At 32.7% G+C, this 20,807-nt stretch overlaps 8 protein-coding genes across 9 annotated transcripts; 3 read left to right on the forward strand and 5 right to left on the reverse strand.

Moving 5' to 3' along the window:
- Window positions 1–213: 213 nt before the first annotated feature.
- Rab10 (RAS oncogene family member Rab10) lies at window positions 214–3,334 on the reverse strand. The gene is made up of 4 exons (XM_014242513.3): window positions 3,009–3,334; window positions 2,276–2,475; window positions 1,045–1,134; window positions 214–977 (listed from the first exon to the last, which is right to left on the reverse strand). Exons 1-4 carry the CDS (start codon window positions 3,133–3,135, stop codon window positions 780–782), a joined length of 615 nt encoding a protein of 204 aa, XP_014097988.1. The 5' UTR covers window positions 3,136–3,334; the 3' UTR covers window positions 214–779.
- A 412-nt stretch (window positions 3,335–3,746) lies between these two features.
- On the forward strand, window positions 3,747–5,002 carry Hou (GID complex subunit 8 homolog protein Houki). The gene is made up of 4 exons (XM_014242492.3): window positions 3,747–4,073; window positions 4,139–4,361; window positions 4,427–4,598; window positions 4,654–5,002. Exons 1-4 carry the CDS (start codon window positions 3,956–3,958, stop codon window positions 4,828–4,830), a joined length of 690 nt encoding a protein of 229 aa, XP_014097967.1. The 5' UTR covers window positions 3,747–3,955; the 3' UTR covers window positions 4,831–5,002.
- A 64-nt stretch (window positions 5,003–5,066) lies between these two features.
- Nup35 (Nucleoporin 35kDa) lies at window positions 5,067–6,500 on the reverse strand. The gene is made up of 3 exons (XM_014242490.3): window positions 6,244–6,500; window positions 5,437–6,181; window positions 5,067–5,366 (listed from the first exon to the last, which is right to left on the reverse strand). Exons 1-3 carry the CDS (start codon window positions 6,389–6,391, stop codon window positions 5,225–5,227), a joined length of 1,035 nt encoding a protein of 344 aa, XP_014097965.2. The 5' UTR covers window positions 6,392–6,500; the 3' UTR covers window positions 5,067–5,224.
- A 246-nt stretch (window positions 6,501–6,746) lies between these two features.
- On the forward strand, window positions 6,747–9,513 carry LOC106623107 (uncharacterized). Its single transcript, XM_014242498.3, has one exon. It carries the CDS (start codon window positions 6,862–6,864, stop codon window positions 8,776–8,778), a length of 1,917 nt encoding a protein of 638 aa, XP_014097973.3. The 5' UTR covers window positions 6,747–6,861; the 3' UTR covers window positions 8,779–9,513.
- On the reverse strand, window positions 9,494–11,933 carry LOC106623109 (uncharacterized). Its single transcript, XM_014242500.3, has 4 exons — window positions 11,222–11,933; window positions 10,860–11,146; window positions 10,402–10,624; window positions 9,494–10,297 (listed from the first exon to the last, which is right to left on the reverse strand). The coding sequence occupies exons 1-4, from the start codon at window positions 11,822–11,824 to the stop codon at window positions 10,088–10,090; spliced, it is 1,323 nt and encodes a 440-aa protein (XP_014097975.3). The 5' UTR covers window positions 11,825–11,933; the 3' UTR covers window positions 9,494–10,087.
- An 89-nt stretch (window positions 11,934–12,022) lies between these two features.
- LOC106623105 (WW domain-binding protein 11) lies at window positions 12,023–14,412 on the reverse strand. Its single transcript, XM_014242494.3, has 7 exons — window positions 14,230–14,412; window positions 14,031–14,156; window positions 13,868–13,965; window positions 13,522–13,806; window positions 12,589–13,463; window positions 12,303–12,533; window positions 12,023–12,239 (listed from the first exon to the last, which is right to left on the reverse strand). The coding sequence occupies exons 1-6, from the start codon at window positions 14,291–14,293 to the stop codon at window positions 12,344–12,346; spliced, it is 1,638 nt and encodes a 545-aa protein (XP_014097969.2). The 5' UTR covers window positions 14,294–14,412; the 3' UTR covers window positions 12,023–12,239; window positions 12,303–12,343.
- A 150-nt stretch (window positions 14,413–14,562) lies between these two features.
- LOC106623120 (germ cell nuclear acidic protein) lies at window positions 14,563–19,498 on the forward strand. Its single transcript, XM_014242514.3, has 10 exons — window positions 14,563–14,724; window positions 14,797–16,227; window positions 16,304–16,885; window positions 16,962–17,561; window positions 17,638–17,979; window positions 18,049–18,159; window positions 18,219–18,411; window positions 18,572–18,721; window positions 18,900–19,007; window positions 19,069–19,498. The coding sequence occupies exons 1-10, from the start codon at window positions 14,652–14,654 to the stop codon at window positions 19,316–19,318; spliced, it is 3,840 nt and encodes a 1,279-aa protein (XP_014097989.3). The 5' UTR covers window positions 14,563–14,651; the 3' UTR covers window positions 19,319–19,498.
- LOC106623121 (uncharacterized) lies at window positions 19,340–20,789 on the reverse strand. 2 transcript variants are annotated; one of them, XM_036378545.2, is made up of 3 exons: window positions 20,706–20,789; window positions 20,361–20,638; window positions 19,340–20,281 (listed from the first exon to the last, which is right to left on the reverse strand). In XM_036378545.2, the coding sequence occupies exons 2-3, from the start codon at window positions 20,592–20,594 to the stop codon at window positions 19,478–19,480; spliced, it is 1,038 nt and encodes a 345-aa protein (XP_036234438.2). In that variant the 5' UTR covers window positions 20,595–20,638; window positions 20,706–20,789; the 3' UTR covers window positions 19,340–19,477. The 2 variants fall into 2 exon arrangements, with proteins under 2 accessions (XP_036234438.2, XP_014097990.3); XM_014242515.3 differs by having other exon boundaries at window positions 20,361–20,757.
- Between the last annotated feature and the right edge of the window lie 18 nt (window positions 20,790–20,807).

Below are 20,807 nucleotides of genomic sequence, written 5' to 3' on the forward strand. Positions count from 1 at the left end.
GAATACTATCATGTAGATAGTCTTGCCAGTTAAAAATCCGGGTTCCTTGCGGTTACTTACATCCGACTGTCGAGGAAATGAAGTTAAGATATCTTGAACCAGTGTATCATGATTTACACCGCTTCTATAAAAAATATGTGTATAGTATTGATAGATCAAGCCTATATAATTTCCTATATTCCACATACCACTGCCATTTCAAGCATAAAAATATTTAGTAGTACGTATGTATGTGAGCACACTTTATAATTGAAATTTTAATTAATGACACAAAGCTTCTTGTATAAGAAAGTGAACTGTGTAATATGTAGAAATGGGACATAAAATGCTAATTCCAACCAAATTATTTTGCCAAAATATTACAACTAACATGTACATATATTTTAATTTAGTTTTTTATAATTCATTAATTTTTTTCTTTCAAATTTTCTTTTAGAAGCGAGTAAGCATATAAGATCACCTAAATATGTAAATCACTGCAGAAGCAATTGCATTTAACATTTCTCACTTTTTACAAACATTTCAATTCTTTCCCTCTTATCGTAAAATTACAATACACATAGTAATTAGTAGTGAATTGAGTAGCTGTTGATGATTAATTATTTTTTCATTACGTAAAAAAATGATAGTATCTTATTTTTGTTATAGGCAATACTATATTCTAATGATTTGCATTGATTCTTTGCCTCTGATTTGTTATTTTGTAGTATCAATAAGGATGTAAAAGTGGTAATTGGTGGTGGTGCTGTTGGTGGCGTAGTCTGTTGTATTAAGCAAACTTAAGAGCAACAACTTTTATAAGCAGGCGCCTTTTCATTATTTCGACGATCAACTACTAGACGATCGGGATTTTCTGCAGCCTCCCTACCAGAAGTTTTATCTAGAATAGCTTCAGCCAACTCGCAAAATGCGCGTTCGATATTGATATTAGATTTGGCAGATGTTTCCATAAATCGGATGCTATGTTCCACGGCAATCTTATAATAAACACAACAAATGGTTATTAAATAAATCTAAAAATATTTAAAAATTACTCTAACTTACCGCTTCTCCGCGTTCTTTGCTCACCACACGCTTGTCTGTCATATCGCATTTATTGCCCAGTATCATTTTTTCAACATCTTCATTCGCATGCTAATTATAAAAAAAGCATAACACTTTATATAGAAAAATATGCGTTTTAGTTGATATATAAAATTATGTCAAATTAAAGAAATTACGCATGAAAATCACCGCTTATGTTTTTGTCTTGAGGTACTTTTTTTGTTATAATAATATTATTGCATGTACGGATAAATCTACATATTTACATAAATAAAACTTAATACCACCACCAAGGCTCTAGCCGTAAGTGTGGTCGAATTGTTAAGATTATAATATATGAATAATGAAACTAAAAAGGAAATTCCATCTAGTATTATCTTAACAAGTCAAGTTCACATATGCACTCCATAAACAAACGATTTTATCTTTCAAATTTTATAAAAAGCGGTATACGTGTACATAAAAATGTATGTCTCTATGTATGTATGTTTATTTTTATGTAAATATAAACCACATTGGAATGTTTTGTGTATTTAAGATAATTTTTCATATTCTAATTCAAATTTATACGAAAAAACATTTTTTGAACTCTCTTTCTATACTACTAAGAACTACATTATGTAATTACATATGTTAACAATATTAATGCCATGTTAGTTTTCAATAACTTTAAAGCAATATATATCTCTTTTGATAGATAATGACTTTTACTATTAAGTTTGTACGTCATAATTCAAAAACAAATAGTTCATTATTAGTCAACCAATTTGGATTTTCATCGCTTATCACGAAAAATTAAGTTAGTTAGGCGATAAAAATGTGTCGACAAACATCATACAAATTTTTATATGTAAGCAAAAGTAAATTATAAGGGTTTTTATCTTTGCTTATAACGGGTTTGAAAATAACATCTTTAAAAATAGACTAAATTGTAACATTGCAACCAAAATCAATCTTAAACATGAGTATCTAATTATACACAGTTAGATCATATGTATGTTAACGTCGATCTCACTTGCTATGGTATTATTGTGCAAATGATTTCACCAATTCAATTTTAGGAAATATACATATGTAAGTAGCCACATAAATGACCCTGACTATCCTTACGAGTTGTGCAAATATTTGTTTAATGTTTTGTTAGTGACATTTAAGCATTTGTACATTTGCCCGTATTCGTATGCCAGATATATGTGTATTTGTATGCATAAGAACACACAATTCTACTTACCTCATCTATATTTCGCAACCATTTTACTATATTTTCGAAACTCTTTTCATTTGTTATATCATATACCAGCATTATGCCCATAGCACCACGATAGTAGGATGTCGTGATTGTGTGGAAACGTTCTTGGCCAGCTGTGTCCCATATTTGGAGTTTAATTTTTTTACCTCTCAGTTCGACTGTTTTGATTTTAAAGTCAATTCCTTTAATTAGACAATAGATATATTTATATATTAAATTATTTACCATATACGTATTTTTGAGGGAGTATGGAGTTGGGAAATACATTATAATGGTATATGCATTTACCAGTACTGATACTGATTAAATTATATAATATATATACTATTTTTTGCTAAATTCAAATATATATACCATACATATGCTATTTACTACATAATTTCGTTGCGATACATTCTAAGTATTATATATATATAAGTATAGTTAAAGTGCTTGTAAAAAATGTTAAACTGTATATAAACAAAGAGAATGTTTGCCGGGATGGCTTATGAATATGAAAACAGATATATGTACGTACATTAAATAAGTGAGACAACTGTTATATTTGGTTAAAAAGCTAATTACTCTGGAATGCAGACTGTTGGGGTATAAGGTTACCCCAGTTAATAACAATAGCGCAGTGCATCAGGCTCTGCCACGCCCATGTTAGTGTATGTCGTTCTTTTCCATATACAATATTATCCACAGACTGTGTTATCATAAAAATTTAACTTACCAATAGTCGAAATAAAAGTGGAGGTGAATGCGTCGTCTGAGAAACGAAAAAGTATGCAAGTTTTTCCTACTCCTGAGTCGCCGATCAGCAACAACTTAAAAAGTAAATCGTACGTTTTCTTTGCCATTATCCTAAATGTTTGTTATTTTGATTATAGTTTAAACGGTAGCAAATGTTTTATTTTATAAGGATTGACAACCTGTGCGACAGAACCTTTTTTATTTTTGCAAATATTAATTTTTCGCAAAATCTTATCTTTTAATTCAGTAGCACAGTACAAAATTATTCACAGTGAAGTTAAATCTAGTTTTTTTGTTCTTATTTAATTTCTTTTGTTCGTACAATGAGTCAAAGTGTCATTTTTATCCTCATGTCTTATCCACACTTCTCCGCGGCGTATGTTCAATGCATATCTTATTCCGAGGCAAAGAAATATATAGATAAAATTTTAAGATATATCCTATATATAGCCTGCATGGTATAATTTAGCTATTTATTTAATTAAGAACAGTCTTCTGATATAAAACTAAATTCTTATGTAAAAGACCATAGCTTCTTAGCATAGTATTTTAATTTTTAAAAAGATATGTGTATAAATATTAAAGTTAGTAATATCGAATCTCTATTAAACAATAAATCAAGAAAAACTTTTAGAGACCGACAAGGGTTTATAGTAGAGGTTTTCCTTTCTCATTACTGAACATACCAATTGTACGAATGGCATGAGCAAAGCAAAATACAATTAAAATCGCTCCAGCTTCGGAAATTAGCAGAAGTAAAAGTTGTATATTTTTGATGAATCGAAATTTTCAAAAAAAAAAAAAAGTATAAATATAAATCAGAACATATCAAATACGCATAATTGTACATAATTAAAAAAAATCTATTTCGAGTGTTTGGTATTTTAAAACGGCCTCAAAATTGGCAAAATAAGGAGGAATAAAAAAATGAGCTACAACGAAAAGTGTGATAGTATAACAAAGGAAGATTGGATGCGAAAGTTGGAACAATTTCCATATAAGCAAAGCGATATGAATCGATTAATTATGAATTATTTAGTAACTGGTAAGATATTTGAAATTTATATATTTTACTGAATTAGTTACATGCTATGGCGTTTTCTGTTTAAGAGGGATTCAAGGAGGCTGCGGAAAAGTTTCAGTTAGAAGCGGGACTTGAACCGAGTGTTGAATTAAGTTCATTAGATGACCGTATACTCATACGAGAAGCAGTTCAAAGTGGTCGCATACAGGAGGCCACACATCTCGTAAATCAATTGCATCCCGAGTTGCTAGACAATGACCGTTATTTATTCTTTCACCTACAACAGTTGCAACTCATTGAATTGATTCGGTATTAGCTGATTTAACAAAAATTATGTTTGAACACCTCCATTTAATTAAACATGAATTTTGCAGCGCTGGAAAAATTGAAGAAGCTTTAACATTTGCCCAAAATAAATTATCCGAAGCAGGAGAGGATATTCCTGAAGCACTTAACGAACTTGAACGGACTTTAGCACTGTTAGCTTTCGAAAAACCACAAAATAGTCCTTTTTCTGATTTGTTAGAACAGTCACATAGACAAAAGGTAATACTGTCATTCAAATTCGAACAAAAAAAATTTATTATAAGAATTTTTACAGATTGCCAGTGAACTGAATGCAGCCATACTTAAATGTGAACATAGCACTGATTCAACACCTAAAGTAATGTTCTTACTAAAATTAATCCTATGGGCGCAATCGAAACTAGACATTCGGGATGTTCATTATCCAAAAATGTCTAAACTGGAAACAGCTCTCATTGAGAAACCCAAATAGTTCTTTAAAAGAGTGGATTGAAGAGTGATTGGAAATAACCAGAAGCAAAGTGTTTTTAAGGTTTATTAGCTGGCGTTTGCTTTCTTAGTAAGAAATATTAATATTAGGATATGTATATGTAATCGTGTGTACATTCTCTACGAAATAAATAAATTCACAAATGCAAACTCAAGGGTTTATTGGATTCGTTTGCTCCAGTCTAGTCTGGCTGTATTGGAATCATATAAACTCAATAATTTATTTACTGGAAAATTCTATAAAAATTTATTATGAGAAATAGTACAAAAACAATATTAATTGATTAACGAATATACATATTTTTTCTTGTTTTAAAGCGAGTAAATAAAACCTTATTTCGTTTTGAAAATGTAATTGATCTTAAAACTAATTTACTTTACCAACCAAAAAATAGATCTAGTGCTTTATTCATCAAACCCGAACTCTTTTGGGGGAGATTTGCGTTATTATCGACAGCTGAATCATTTTGCACACTTTTATATGCAGTTTGAGCCAATGGACGTACCTTACACGGTTGCCTACAATTATAATAACAAAAAAGTTAAAGCAATTTATATAATGTACGAGTATATTATTTTTATGACTTACGTGTTATTCTCAGACACGTTTTCCTTGTCGATTATGTTTTTATCCTTGCATTGTGTAACGCCAATCATGATATTATTGCCCAATATTTTTTCATTATAATTGAGGGCTTTATCGCATTCCAGACGTGATGCATATTTAAGATGTACCCAATTACCGTTTTGGGGTGGAAACACTTTATCAACAATGGTACCGCATTGCGCAAAGTGCTGTAAAATAGTTGAAATGGCACTTGGCGGGAAACCATAAACAGTAACCCAAAATTCCGTGTACCGCGGCGTCGGCGGGCATTGGGTCATATATGACGAATTATTAATAACATTATTAGAATTGGGGGTAGCAAGAGGTCCGAGAGGGGAGCTGATACAGCGTGGGGTATTATATGAAGTATTAGCCAGGTAAGATGTGTCACTATATTGGGTTGTTGGTTGTAGCGGAAATTGCTGTTGCTGTTGGAGCAAATGCTGCTGTTGGAAACCCAAATTGCCCCCGAAAGTACTCGAATTATGTTGAGCAGAAATTGGAGTCCCAAACCCTATTGGTGAATGTGCTTCTATGCCACGTGTGGGTGTTTCCACGAGATTACGCTCGCTACGTAAAGAGTCGAATAATCCTTGTGTGGGAGGTCCTTGAGTGCCCGAATAGTTGGTAGTAACGGAGCTATTAAATAGGTTTTTTTGTCCAACTGCGAAACGGTTGTGATCACTAAGCGCACTAGGAGCTGACGAATTTGATATGGGTGACGTTGCTAGATGAGATAATAATAATGTATAAAAAGTCTATATTTTAAAACAGGAAATTGATTCATACCAAACGATATATTTCTGGCACCTTTGTTCGGAGAGAGCGTGTTGCGCGGTGTTGTTGGAATTTGATTATCTCCCATAAGAAAAGCTGGTAAATAGGGACTGTTTGCAGCTGGACTACCGCCAGGGCTTCCTAATGTCATTGGTTCCATTTTATGTTTAAAATTTATTTAAGATTTTTAGAATTTTTCAACAACCAAACTTTGTAACAAAAATTAAGAAATAAACTCTACTCTTCAATTCAAACGTCAGTGTTGAAATCAATTGTTGCCATGTTTGAAAGGGCGGTATCGATATTTTTCTTAATTTTTTAAAACCACTTATCGGCATAATAAAAATGTATATTTTATAGATATATAATAAAATTAAGGTAATGGGTTTGAATATAAGAAAGTATTATCATTGACCTATTTATGTGTATATTTTTTTAACTTTTTACTTTTTGTTGTATTTTGTTATCAAACATTTCAGTGGTGTCATTGTGAATGGGAAGATTATGGTATTATATTTTGTTGATTTACTTCATTAATGGAATTTAGTACAATTCCATTAACCAAAATTTTTATATAATCTGAAGTCCAAATAAAGTTAAGAACTCCTTTGAATATTCGATTTATCATTTATGAGTTTATCAGAAAAACTTATTCAAAATGAAGTTCCAGATTTCCTTGGGGAGGAACTTCTATTTTGTGATAAATTATGGATCAACCGTAAGCGAAACTTAGTAGTTCTGGCGCGCAATTTGAAATGCTACCAATTCTACCAAAAACAAGTTGTCGCCAGTATAGATTTGTCGGAAACTTATTTAAAAAATGTTGCTCAAAACTTGCGTGACTATAAAGGTCCAAAAAGTAAATGGTTTAAATTTGTTAACATTCGCAACGAAGAGTCACTTGGTAGCATAATGGAGCTAAAGTCCTTATCGGAAACCTCCGACCAGCAGACCTCGATATTTGGCGAGGAGCACATTACAACTGATCTTAAAATATCATTTGGAAAGTTTGTTTATAGAAATTTTGAAATTTATAAATTATATTTATTAATACACCTTTGGGATAAATTGCTGGCTATTGCCTTGCCCGATTTCGTTCTTGTCAAGCAGTTCGAAAGTGTTGATAAGCATCGTATTATACATGGTAAAGAAAAATTCGATGCTATATTAGAAATAAAATTTGAAAATGGGGACATGATATATACAAATTTTCAAGAATATGCAAATGTAAATCGCTCTTCTCTTAGCAACGGAGGTAACGATAGAAAAAATATAAAGCAGCTCATGGAGCGAGTAAGATGTGCCAAAGCAGAATTACAATTGTATAAATCAACTACACAAAAAGAATTTGACACCTTGCGTGATTTGCAAAGATTTGGTTGTAACTTCATTCGTAGTGATCAGTTAGAAGAAAAACCAATGATTGCCAAATGTGGTGACATTTGGTTAAGGATTGTTACGAGCAATATAATTGTTCTTGGTGTACCACTGGTCAACAATTGCTCCATAAATAGCCTAATAATAACCAAAAACCTCAAACCGATTTTTAAGATGAAGGATACCCGTGTAGATAGTATTATATATAAATACCGTATATACCAATTGAAACAAAAATTTGAAAATTTAGAAAGTTTGGAAACTTTTTTTCAAACCGAAGATGAGGAATTACAATCAACACCAACAATTTGGTCGAAATATGAATTGAATCGGGTGTTGCCCTCATCTTTTGCTGTGCTTTTGATTGCCATACAAGCTTCTCAATTTCTTTTACTGGAGGAGTGTCCTTTACTATTATATTTTGAAGTCGAAAAGGAGCCTTTAAATAAAATGAATCAACATATGAAAGCAAAAATTTATGAACAACATCTCTTCTTGAAGAACTTAAATATATCCAACATAACTATGAACAGACAAAAGTACAAGCTTTCTTTTGAGACTTCAACTTTTCATCAGGACTTTTTGGCTACTGCAATGATTAACAAAGATTCCACACTACGTATCCAATTCGAATCAATGAAAGATGTTTTTTTATTTGAGCAATTAATGGCTAAGAAGCTCGACTTTGATATTATCAAGAGAAACACAATTTTTAATGAATGTGCAAGAAGTGATGATAATCCCCATGAAAGCAGAGGAGCTGAAGATTTATTCAACAAAAAACACTTTATTTCGTGTATATATTTTAATAAGGTTTGCACGTCGTTATGGTTTGGATCGATGGCTTTACAAATATCACAAACAGGTGAAAGTGAAGAATATAATCAAACATGGAAACTTTATTTACACAATAACGAAAATGCTTTTAATTGTATGCAGATATTACTAAATGAGCTTACTATGCTTAATTGCAACATAAAGAATATAGAATATTTTAATGAAAAAAAGGAAACAAGTGATGAAAATTTTCTTAATATTAAAAATGAAATTGTCAATGAATTGGATGTATTGAGGCAGATAAATGAATGTCTTGATGGTGACAGAAAGAAAATAATTTTCGGCGAATTGTTAAAAAATCAAGTACGTTCAGATTTTTTAATGAATGCTTGAGGCAGTTAGATACAAAAATTTTACAAATAAGTAGAATAAAAAGTTGAACTAATCTTTACTACGAAATATAAATCTTAAACACTGTACACTTTCAATTTTTATAAAACTGAATGATATTAATATAATTGCATGGAAGTTCATACTTTTCATTTATATAAAAAAAATATAAAATTATTCTTATTTTTTTAATCTCAGAAAATTATTTATTATATGTATATTCAATTGAAATTTTGCTAAATATGTTTTAGCAGTACCAGTTTTAAATAAATAATCTTATGATTATGGCTTAAGAATACACGCTTATTGAACTTATTGTATGAACTCGATATATCAAATGCCGTTTTACTACCCAAGTTACAGAGTATTCAATGACAATTCAGGTCTTAAAAAATATACATACAAATATATTTTCATGGCAAACAAATTATTTCAAAAAGAAATATAAATATATATATTCAAATATCAATTAACAAATAATAATTACATACAATGTAGTTTTATGTAAACTATACCTATGTATAAGTTTAGCAAAATAAGTTAAGAATAAACAAATTATAGAGCATTTAATGACCGTGATGGTTGTTTTAAGTATTTTTTTTTTGTTTCTTCGTTACTTAAGTAACGATATTTATAATAATTATAATTATTCCTAGAAATTTTAAGAACAACAGGTAGAAATGAAAATTCCATAGATCAAATAAAAAGTTAAAAAAAGTACACCAAAAGTATAAATAATGAATTTAATGTTTCAAAGTTATCACAGAAATTTAAAGAATTTCTCACAAAAAAAAAACTTAAAATTAATGACATAAATGTAAGTACAAATGGCATATATCTGAGTGCATACATAATATCTATATTTAAATTAACATGAACAAAAGGAACAAAAAATTTTAATTTTATGACAAGTTAATTTGGCTTACTACATAAAAATTTTAATATTTTAAAAAATACAATTACATACTGTGATAATTTTCAAATATACTTTTCTTAAAGCGAATGTAGTTTAGGCCGTAAATCTACATAAAACAAATTAACAAAGTAAATGGGTCGCTTATTTTCATGAGATCCGTGCATTTTTGGCATTTCGTTTAATCGATCTATCAAATCACCGATATATCGTTAAGCCCAACGTTTCCTCTTATCCAATGATATTCCTGATTTGTTTGTTTTCGTGTGAATTTGTGTGTTCACGTGTATATGTGTATAAGCAATTGTGCCATTTAAGCAATTTTTATTTGTGTAAGCATGGGCGTGGACGTAGATACTATGTAGTTGTGGCAAATTATCCACTTCTGCTTTGGGAGGCTCAATTTTTTCTGTGTCTAAGGTTCCGTGATGATGAACCCGTAAATGTTGAGGAAGAGGAAAATCCCTTGAGTGAGCGCATAGCCATGGCACGGTTGAAATGCCGTTGCGTTTTAGGCTCATAATCACTTTGAGTATGACCGCCATTTAAACCATTATATTTATCACTGTTGTTAGATGATGTTATGATTACAATAAAAACAGCAACGACCTGTAAAATTATGTAAAATATAGTTTTTGAACTTATGTAGATGAAAAATATCTGGAGCAGTATTTTACTTATCTGTAAGAAAATATCGTGAATATCTTACTTACCAAGGCAACTATTATGACAACTGTGTACACATGCAATGTTGATGAGGGATTATTCTCCACATCTCGCAAGGCCTTCAATATGGGTTCATGCTGAGGATAGAGTTCAAGCGCATGTCGCAAATGCAAAATTGATTCTTGAAAATGTCCATAAGCTTTGAAAATTTCTCCAAGTGTGAAATATTGCTGCCAAGCAGACCGTCCAGGTGGTTGCATTTCCAAAGACCTGTGTGATTTTGATGAAAAAATAATTATAATAAACTAAATTATGTTTCATATCGTCAAATAAGGCATCGATAGAGTAGAAGTGTTAATATTTTTGTTCCTACTTTAGTGAAAAAAATCTAAAGGAAACTTAAGTTTTGTGAATTAGCAAATTCAAGAAATAATAAGTTTTTTCTTTATAACTACACAGACCGATATTTATTGGTTAAACAATTAGCATAAAATGTTGCCACTACCTTCGTGTCAAGTGTATAGCATCGTCAAGATATTGTAGATTGTAAAGTACACGCGCCAAATTCAAAAGAACTTCGGCATTTGTTGGAGACATTGCTAGAGCTCGTCTAAAGCATTCAATTGCTTGTCGCGCGTCGCCTACAATACGCCAGTAGTTTCCAATTTGATTGTACAGCTGCACGGATCTAGGCTTCTCACGCTTTGTTCTTTTAAGACGCCGTTCCAAAGCCGATATATCAAAATTTTTGAAAGAGTTCTCATCTTTAATTTTCAGAAAAAGGTATGCAACCTAATTTAAAGATTTGTAATACACATAGTTTAAATTTAACTTACATATGTATGAGTGATAAACAATCTAAGTTACCTCTGGCTCTGGTATCTTGGGATGATTGAATCTTTGTCCCACTCCAATTAGATAATCGTAGTATGTAAAATTCACTGGTTTGCAATTCAAAGATTCATCAGCTACCAACGCAGTATCAACATTAGTTACAGTTGGTATACCGGAACTACCCGTAATTGATGAAGATTTTTTGTTTTCTACCTCATCGCCGCCAGTTTCTTGTTTTTCAGCATCACTTTCATTGCAACGTTTTGATAATGTTGTCATCGTTTCTATAGAATTTTCTGGAGATTCACGTACCCACCCGTATCCTGCACTGTTCCCCTCATTGCGGTCCACATCAGTGTTACCTGAGCTAGCCCCTGTACTTGCGCCCAGTGCCAAAGTAGATGCAATGATATAAAATACTTCGTCTTGTGCGTAAACATCGGCATTAGCGTCAAATAATGGTATGCTAAACTCCTCCAGCATTATGTTATCGGCCTTTCCTCGAGTATCGGAAATGTGTCCTGTTATTTTTCCACTATCAGTATTTAACTTCCATAAAGTGGATGTGCGTGAGCTCGTCATTTCAAATTGCCAACAAAGAGCCACGATTGCCAAATAGACAACCATCCGCATCATATCCTTATTTTTACACTGAAGATTCTCGTCAAAAAAATTTAATTCTAGCAAATACCAATAAAGATGAAACTAAATTTCCATAAATATATTCCCAAATGTCAATTTTCCTTTCAAACTCACCACGGATGTGATTATGAAAACAAAAATAAAATTGGGGGAAAAAAATTAAAATAATAATGGCTCAAACAATTAAAAATGTATGTATGTATGATGTATATGTTATGTTCATTATAATGAAAATCTTTATAATAATTTTCGTTTTGTTTGAATATGTAAACAGAGCAAAAATGTTTAATTTTAGACATATGTACATGTGCTGAATGTTTGGCAACTCTCTTGCTGTGGTGAGATTATGTCACATTTAGCGATGCCACTCTTCTGTCTGTATTAAAAGTGTGTTTTATTTCAAGGATTCCTGGACGAAATAAACATATCACATAAAATCAATTAAAATTTATATATTTTAAATTTACATTACTTTTTATGTACTACACATATTATGTAGGAATATTGTGATAATTACAACAGCCCTTGCATTTCATTCATGAATTGCATATAGGCATCGTCCTTTGTGGCCGCCTTATTTGCTTCCGCAGTTTGAATGCTTGGCTCTTGAATCATCTTGGTCCGCGTACCAGGTTTTCGTGTTTCCTCCCTTTTTATACGTAAAGTTGATGGTACGAAACGAGTAACATCAGCACTCAAATTTCTAAAAATAAAATATTTTATAAGTAAACTTTTAGCATATACAATTGAATATTTACCTAATTTGTGGTTTAGCTGTTATAGTAGTTACACCTTTACTTTGATCTTTATGTGATTGCTGTTGATTTTTATGGTGATGAGCCATACGAGGTGGCATACCAGGAGGTGGTCCGGGAGGCATGCGTATTCCCATTCTAGGTGGCATACCACCCATACCATGTAGCCTTGGACCAGGTGGTGGACCCGGAGGCATACGTATACCAAAGTTATGCAGAGCTCCATGTGGTCGTAAAGGTGGAGGCCTCAATATCATCGAGGGTGCCAAACCTGCTACAGGAGGCATGGGGGGAGCGGGAACAGAGAGATGCGGACCGACATGCGGAGGCACAGGTGGCAATGGTATTGTGACAGGAACAGTTGTGGATGCATGAATTGTAGCAATAGAAGCTTGTACATTTGGTGGACTGCTTGTTTCCTTTCGCTTTCTTTTAGGAGATTGTATAGCATCTCCACTTGCTTCACCACTATCTGAATCATCCGAACTGGGACTACTTGCAAGTGCACTATCGTCATCGTCAGAATTTTCTGCTTTTTTAGGTTTCTCGTCTTCATCAGACGACGACGCTTCATCGCCGCGCTTGCCAGCTTCTCGATCTTTTTCTTTCTTTTTATGTACATTTTCCATTTCCTTCATAAATTCATCAATATTTTGACCAGAGATAGCTAGCATTCGTTGCTGCAAAGAATTGGGCTTACTTAATGATTTCGACTTTGAAGCTTTTAATTTTGGATTATATTCTTTCACATCAACTTCATCGTCTTCGGCATCTGTGTCTAAGTCATTCATTTCGAGAAGAATAGGTGGCGGTCCAGGCGGAACACCTAACAGCTCTTTCTTTTTGACATCGTTAGTTCTGTCAGCTGGTTTTATAGTCTAGGTAACAATATGGATATAGTTAAAAAAAATTCAGTGTAATTGATAGAAATCATACCGTTTCTTGTATTTTTTTTATAATGCCAGGTGGCGCTCCTGGAGCAAATGGAGGCAATGATAAAGAGGTAGGTGGGGGTGGTAATCTGCTGGTGACATGGAACGTCAAAGCGCCCGCGGAACTAGCATTTGGACCCTGAGTTGAGGCTGGTAGAGGGATTTCGTCAATTTGTACACTTTGTGCATGCTTTACACTTTCATAATATTGTTGCTTTTTGAGTCGTTTTTTTTCATACTCCACTTCTTTCCGTTTTAATTCTGCCCAATGCTCGGGTTCATCATTGTGCTATAATTAATTGTTGTATTTAATTTGATCATATTTTATGAAAGAACTAATAATAACTTACATAAAGACGCATCACACGGTCAAAAGTCTCCTTCAACTTCTTCCTTTTATCCCGAAGAACCTTTTCATTTAATGGTGACGGTTGCAATACATTATACTCTATAATATAACGGTATATTATTTAGGCACTACAAAAAAGGTACTCGTACGTATAAATTACAAACCCATTTCATCAATTTTTTCCATTTCTTCTAATATTTGACCCGGGTCTTTATTTTTTAGGACAGCGGCCCGGACCATTTGTCTCTGTCGTTTATTTTTCTTCAGCTCTTTTTTACGCGCTTCCTTTCCTGAAAACAATTTAGAAGCATGCACAAAGGTAGCATAGAGACCTAAAGTAAACTTATTAGAAATTACACATACTTGCTTGATCAGTAGGATTCATATATTTCCCACTTTTAGTGGTATTAATAGAACGCCGTCCCATTGTTGCTATTTAAATTTCTATTTTTAATATATAAGTGTTAATTTTTCAGGACAATATATCTGAAATTATTTCATACACCGGATTACTTTACTAAGTAAAGTTTGCTGTCAAACGAAATGAAAATATTGACTAAATTTATCGAAGTATTGTGCTGCCACATCTTACCGAATTAATGTGAATACCTTGAAAAATATTGATGTCTGCATTTATTTATCATTCTTGATACCGATAAACGTTTAAAGAACACAACCCTGCTTAAGAAGAAGCAAGAAATGGTTTTCACCAACGCTTTGTATTTGAATTTATTTTGTGTTGTGAGATTATATTCAACGTTAATGCCTGCTATTTTGATAATGAGATGGACGGCGAACAAAAATATAAACTAATAACTTGTGTTGATCCTACTAAAATCAATGTACCTATTAGAGATAGTACGTTTTAATTTAGATTTGTGAACTGTACATATTTACAAAACACAAGTAACCGAATGCTTTTTGTTTTAGGATTTGCAAAGCTTACACTGTCAAATAAGAAAAGACAACCGGACGCACTTGAAACGTACGAAGGATGCTTTCAAGGAGATATGGAGCCAATAAAACGCGTTAGTCGCAATCTTTTAGAAACTATGGATGATGTAGCTCCAAGCAGTTCCGAAACTATCGCTGTGCATAAAAATGTTACTTCTGCACCCACATTGTCCAATTTAACAGATTTTTCTAAAATGGATGGAAATAGTGACCCTTTTGTCACTGAGAGCGGGTATTTTCATGGAAATCTTGGAGCAGCTTCTACAATTTCAGATATACCACACTATGTTAATCCCCTGTTGCTTAGTGATAGCAATGGAAGTAAAGCAATTGAACATAGTTCTGTAGATAATGCAAATAACGCTTTATTGGTGGAGAATACTGATGATATGGAGCCATTACAAGTGAGTGAATATAATCACACAACTGCAGAGTATTTACGCGAATATGATATATCAACACTAACAAACGACGTATCAAAAATGGCTGTGAATGTAGATAATGATGGAATTATTAAAGAAACTACATTATTGGTTTCCACGGAGAGTCAGCGAATGAGTTGTGACTTGGAACAACATAGACTGCAGATATGCAACATAAATACCGGAGGTAAAAACCAAATTGCTAAAAATGCTGAAAAGTCCCAATCTGGTTGTATATCATTGTTATCAACTGACGATAGTTGCAGTGCCATAACAATAACTGATAGCACTGTTTCTGAATTTACGGATTTAAATTTTGTGACATCTGACATACCTGAAAGTGGTCATTCAGCGGATGCATTGATCCCAAATACATTTAGTAACGAAAAAGCAGATCGGATGGAGGCATTTTTACGAGATGTTTCTCAGCAGCGTAGAGAATTGGAAGCAAATCAGGAAATGATGGAAGATAATTTTAACTCTTTAAGATATATTGAAACCGTTAGTCCTAAAAAGAATATTGAAACAAATAATGCATACCAAATTCATGGTGATTTGGCATATGCGGCCACAGAATCCATGACTTCCATTGCAACTGATCTGCTAGATAGAGATGAGTGTGTCAGAATTCCGAAAACAAATTGTGAAACAATTGTTCAGACAGAATCATTTTTGAAAAATGATACTTTATCAATGAGCAAAATAAAAACAGAAGAGTTTTCAATTAGGGAAATTCAGGGTGAAAGCGAAAGAAATGCTGAAAGCGACCCCCGACGTCTAGCTCATGAAGAAACTCAAATGAACTCACCTCCGTCCAAAGAGGAGCAAAACAATTCGATAGTATGTAGTGAAAAAAGTTCCATTTCGCATGTAAGTAACGTGGGTTTGCCCGAAGATTCAGTTATTATATCTGAGACGTCCAGCGAAAATTTGAATGTTTCTTCAGTTAACAATAGCAATTGTAGCAGTGAATGCAGTCGAACTGGTAGGTGCATGTTGTTTCTATACATAAAAATACAGTTTACCATTATATATATGTTATTTTTTTATATAACTTTCAGAATCTGAGCCGAACCAATCCTCACCACCGCAAATAAGCATCGGTAATATAAATATTTCTGCCAAGATAAGTATAAAAATTTCAATTTCACAATTGGAAAGTCTGGATGATGAAAGTGTCAATAACGATAGCAGTTGTGAAGAAGAATGTAATAGAGTTAATGAAAATAGCAAAAACATAACAACAACCGCACTGGCATCAAAAGATCAAGTATTTGACACACCATGCAATGAGAAAAAGCAACATAAAAGTAGCACAAACCCATGCGACTCCCTTGCAAATAATAATAATATCGAAGAAAATACTGATGAGGATGAACCGGATGTAAATTTTCTAACTCACGCTGAAAGACTTCTCAATCAAGTATACGGGAAAGCATGGAAAACACCGGAAGTAATACGCACTCTGAAACGTACAAGCCGCACTCCGAAAAAAATAGATTCTACGAAATCACCACAATTATCTAATAAACTGTCTTCATTTAAACAAACAAAATCAGAATCACCTAATTTGGTCAACACTACTGGTAGAAGCAAGTTGGATCAAAGTGTGGTAGAAAGCGCCCTCGATGATTTTTCAATTTGTACGTGATAACTCAATTCTTAACAAAAGTATAAAATTGTGAATTTAACAAAATTATTATTATATTTATTTTAAAGTTAGTCGCGATATTGTTCAAACAAATTTGGACTCTACTCGCTATATCACCCCTAATTTAAATAAGGACCAAGTTACATCCGCTGTTCAACATAATAACTTTAACAGCGAACCGCGTTTTAATAGGCAGCGAAAAGAACAGAGAGAGCAAGACTTTAAAGTACCAAGAACCGAAGTAAAAAGAAAATGTCCAACAAAACGGCAAAAGAATATTGTGGCTGCAGCAGAACGTTGGCGTCACCTGGTCGATCTACATAGTGATACGTCAGGGGACAATGCTTCTGACGACGAAACATTAGATAGAACACCAACTCACAACGATTCGCCTAATGACAATATGGAGAATAAATCTGATGAATGGAGCCCTCCATCTGATAAAAGCAATAGCAGTGACTATGAAACCGCACAACCTAAAAAAGGCCTCAAAGGACACGCTAAAAAACAACAAAATAAGAAGTCACCTAAAAGTAAAAATGCGGGTGATTCTACAAGATCTCGACGTATGAAAACGAAGAAAAAAGATGATATAATTTACTTAGATTTATCTAAAGCTGAAGTAACCATACATGAAGGTGAAACGAATTCTCCATTGGCAAATAATGGTAACATATCTTAACAACATAATTATAACAGATTGTCTAAAAAGTTTTTATTTTCTGTGTATATTTGCGACATAAGATGTGAATTTTAATACCCATTTGGAAGATATTTTGAGGACTTGCAAAGCGACCGATAGGGCAAAAATACCAGCTACCCCAACTACTGGTGGAAAATCAAAACGAAAGTTATTCACTGCAAATTTCGGAGAAGAAGATGTAGACTTAACCATTGGCGAGGACGGGGTGCAACCGCGAACTCCTGTTAGGGCTGTTCCAACAACTGATGGAGAAAAACTTTCACACGATATGGAACGAGTAAATATAAGAGATGGTTTAGGAAACTTTGAAATATATAATAAACATTTAGAAGCCATAAAACGCGGAAATCCTGTTTTCAATATGACTCCACCAAAATCAACGGGTAATTCTATAAATTTATAAAATATTAATTAATTTTATCTAAGATAAATATTTTTTTTTATGTATTCAGATTCTCCTAATCTAACGAAACCTTCAAGAATTTTGAGGGAGAAGAACAAGCTTTCAGAACAAATGTTCCCTACGCTAAAAAACAAATACAGCTTTCTTAAATCCCTTGATGGTAGATATTTCAATTTTTTTTTTGTAGAAAAATATATTTTTACATATTTACATTTTTAGTTTGTGTGGCCAAATCTCTTTGTGATCCAAAAGCGTTATGTTACCGCGAAAACTATCGCACAAAGAAGGAAGAACTGGCAAATTTGCTCTACGAGCTATATAATGAGAAATTATTTGAAAAAAAATTAGATGTGCCACTTCAATGGAACAAGAAACTGTGCAATACAGCTGGAAGGTGTTTAAATAAGAAAAAGTATGAAGTATATACTTATTTAAATCATTGAATTTTTATATATTCTATTATATATATATATATTTAAATATTTATTTATTTTATATTATTATATGTATATTTATTATATATATTTATATATATATATATATGGATAATTTTTTTCTGATATCAATTGTAGAATGGGGACTCGAACAAGTGTAATAGAGTTGAGTGAAAAAGTTCTAACTAGTGCTGATCGTTTGCGTTGTACATTACTACATGAATTATGTCATGCCGCTACTTGGATATTTAATGGGGAAGGTGGTCATGGTAGTACTTGGAAGCAATGGTATATGTATAGTTTTTTATTTACTACTACTACATGAACTAAATTTAAAAACGAATATAAATTACAATTTAAATATTGTTGCAGACATATTGCTTATTTTTCTATAATGGCAATACGAGTGTACCAATAATTTTTTAAACTTTTAGAAACGATAATAACAAAGACATTTTCTTTTCAGGGCATTGAAAGCTAACCAAGTTTTTCCAGAAATACCAAAAATTGGTGTGTGCCATCAGTATGATATCGAATATAAATACACTTACAAATGCACCTTATGCGGCGCAAAGTAAGTTATAATAAGATATTTTTTGTTAATAATATATATAACCAATACTTTTTTCTCACAGATCGCACGCTCATTCAAAATCGAAGAAAGTAGAAAATATACGGTGCTCTTTTTGTCATGGTGCCATTGAGATATTTTTAAATAAAAAGGATAAAGATGGCAACATTTTGCCTACACCAGTTCGCGAACCAACGGGTTTTGCAAAGTTTGTCAAAGACAATTATAAACTATACAAACGCCCCGATCTCAAACATGTTGATGTTATGAAGATATTAAGTACTGAATTCGCCGCTTTAAAAATACCAGAGTAAAGGAAGTAAGTTGACAGAAAGTTTTAATTAAAATAACTTAGGTTTATTCCTGCATACAATTTCTATTTCATATGTATTTCTGTTATTAAAATTGTTAACTTCAACTGAAAAAACATATTTTTATGCCTTTTTGTGGTTATTAAACTTATAAATACATTTTTAACAGCACTTTTTGCATAATCTTTGTGTTCTTTGTTCATCGCGATTAACATATGTAAGCAGAACTTCACAAGTTTCAGACAAATTTGCTCCGAGACATATTTGCATTGCCTCCAACTCTGCAAGCATATCCGATATACGCTCTGGCGTTAAAATATCCACTGGCCAATGCTCTTCGCGGATCAGCCTGCTCACTAAATACATTTTTAGGTCGCCTGAATCATCCACTATTAGCATTTTCTGTACATTTAATTGTTCTTCATCTATACATACGAACATTATCCGTTTTTGCTGTGGAGAGCGATGAACTCCCCACAGCGTTGTAGGCAAAACTACTTCAAACACGCTGTCAAAGAGGTTGTCAAAGGAATCTATCTCTGTTATTGGATTTGAACAGTTGGCAAGGTATTCGGTCTTATTGTCAGTTAAACTGCTTTCGGTATGTTCTTTGTCTTGTAGAATAAAAACTCCATCATTTCTATCCAGATTTTGGTTACACTCATTAGTAATGTCTTCAAAACTTTGTGATTCAAATTGCTCGTCGTCCTCTTCTAGAAATTCTGACGTTCTGTTCAAAATATCTGCAACGGCTGTAGGATCCTTTGATTCATGTTGAACTTTTATTATTTCAACATTGCGCACACATGCCTTTTCACACTTCTCTCCAGGTACAGCATCTTGGTTACCGGCCAAGTTTAACTGTGCAATGGATCTTCTATTTAAGGCGTCAGTATCTTTAGATTGTTTCAATACATGCGATATATGATTCTTTATCGATTTGGTTTCTCGCTCGTTGTTTCCAATCTGTAATGAATGCATAGGTATGTAATTAATATCAATAATGTTAATTGATTCTGTTATGAGATTTTTTATTTGCACTAACAAATGTGTTGATTTGAAGATTTCTTGTTGGCACCACATTTGGTTTCAGCCTGGGTCTCTCCCTCTCTATTACGAACACTTCTCCGCCAATGGTGTGGCTGAATGATTTTAAAATATCCTCTGGTTGAAAATGGTATTGGCATACTCGCCAAGAACTTTTAACAGGCCGCGCTAAACTAGGTATCGCTTCAAGCCATTTTTGTACCAATTCCTTCTTTTTGGGAAAGCTAAACATAAATCGTTTAGTTTGGCTTTTGTTGAATTTTTCACATCCTGGTACTGAACAATAAACCATTTTTATATTATTTAAAGCTAAATTTATTAATGAAATCTCAAAACAACGTACAAATGTAAATAAAGCGACAATGCCCCTACTTCGCTTAAGTAACTGAGCACAACTTTTCGCTACTAATTTATTGTGAATTTTTTCTAAGATCAGCTGTTCAAA

The sequence above is a fragment of the Bactrocera oleae genome, chromosome 5, assembly GCF_042242935.1.
Source record: "Bactrocera oleae isolate idBacOlea1 chromosome 5, idBacOlea1, whole genome shotgun sequence".
Classification (NCBI taxonomy): domain Eukaryota; kingdom Metazoa; phylum Arthropoda; class Insecta; order Diptera; family Tephritidae; genus Bactrocera; species Bactrocera oleae.

What these genes read in the sequence shown, in the direction of transcription:
- Rab10 (XM_014242513.3), bottom strand. Translation starts at nt 3,135, where the DNA reads ATGGCAAAGAAAACGTACGATTTACTTTTTAAGTTGTTGCTGATCGGC. An exon ending in CACTTTTATTTCGACTATTG is followed by an intron (nt 2,476 to 3,008) that starts GTAAGTTAAATT and finishes GTCTAATTAAAG; the next exon opens with GAATTGACTTTAAAATCAAA. An exon ending in GCAAAGAACGCGGAGAAGCG is followed by an intron (nt 978 to 1,044) that starts GTAAGTTAGAGT and finishes GTTTATTATAAG; the next exon opens with ATTGCCGTGGAACATAGCAT.
- Hou (XM_014242492.3), top strand. Translation starts at nt 3,956, where the DNA reads ATGAGCTACAACGAAAAGTGTGATAGTATAACAAAGGAAGATTGGATG. An exon ending in TATGAATTATTTAGTAACTG is followed by an intron (nt 4,074 to 4,138) that starts GTAAGATATTTG and finishes TTTCTGTTTAAG; the next exon opens with AGGGATTCAAGGAGGCTGCG. An exon ending in AACAGTCACATAGACAAAAG is followed by an intron (nt 4,599 to 4,653) that starts GTAATACTGTCA and finishes GAATTTTTACAG; the next exon opens with ATTGCCAGTGAACTGAATGC.
- Nup35 (XM_014242490.3), bottom strand. Translation starts at nt 6,391, where the DNA reads ATGGAACCAATGACATTAGGAAGCCCTGGCGGTAGTCCAGCTGCAAAC. An exon ending in TGCCAGAAATATATCGTTTG is followed by an intron (nt 6,182 to 6,243) that starts GTATGAATCAAT and finishes TATCTCATCTAG; the next exon opens with CAACGTCACCCATATCAAAT. An exon ending in AACGTGTCTGAGAATAACAC is followed by an intron (nt 5,367 to 5,436) that starts GTAAGTCATAAA and finishes TTATAATTGTAG; the next exon opens with GCAACCGTGTAAGGTACGTC.
- LOC106623107 (XM_014242498.3), top strand. Translation starts at nt 6,862, where the DNA reads ATGAGTTTATCAGAAAAACTTATTCAAAATGAAGTTCCAGATTTCCTT.
- LOC106623109 (XM_014242500.3), bottom strand. Translation starts at nt 11,824, where the DNA reads ATGATGCGGATGGTTGTCTATTTGGCAATCGTGGCTCTTTGTTGGCAA. An exon ending in CCAAGATACCAGAGCCAGAG is followed by an intron (nt 11,147 to 11,221) that starts GTAACTTAGATT and finishes TCTTTAAATTAG; the next exon opens with GTTGCATACCTTTTTCTGAA. An exon ending in TTGTCATAATAGTTGCCTTG is followed by an intron (nt 10,298 to 10,401) that starts GTAAGTAAGATA and finishes ATAATTTTACAG; the next exon opens with GTCGTTGCTGTTTTTATTGT.
- LOC106623105 (XM_014242494.3), bottom strand. Translation starts at nt 14,293, where the DNA reads ATGGGACGGCGTTCTATTAATACCACTAAAAGTGGGAAATATATGAAT. An exon ending in ACCGTGTGATGCGTCTTTAT is followed by an intron (nt 13,807 to 13,867) that starts GTAAGTTATTAT and finishes AATTAATTATAG; the next exon opens with CACAATGATGAACCCGAGCA. An exon ending in TAAAAAAAATACAAGAAACG is followed by an intron (nt 13,464 to 13,521) that starts GTATGATTTCTA and finishes ATTGTTACCTAG; the next exon opens with ACTATAAAACCAGCTGACAG.
- LOC106623120 (XM_014242514.3), top strand. Translation starts at nt 14,652, where the DNA reads ATGGACGGCGAACAAAAATATAAACTAATAACTTGTGTTGATCCTACT. An exon ending in CAGTGAATGCAGTCGAACTG is followed by an intron (nt 16,228 to 16,303) that starts GTAGGTGCATGT and finishes TATAACTTTCAG; the next exon opens with AATCTGAGCCGAACCAATCC. An exon ending in CTTTCTTAAATCCCTTGATG is followed by an intron (nt 18,160 to 18,218) that starts GTAGATATTTCA and finishes TTACATTTTTAG; the next exon opens with TTTGTGTGGCCAAATCTCTT.
- LOC106623121 (XM_014242515.3), bottom strand. Translation starts at nt 20,654, where the DNA reads ATGGTTTATTGTTCAGTACCAGGATGTGAAAAATTCAACAAAAGCCAA. An exon ending in ATCTTCAAATCAACACATTT is followed by an intron (nt 20,282 to 20,360) that starts GTTAGTGCAAAT and finishes CATTCATTACAG; the next exon opens with ATTGGAAACAACGAGCGAGA.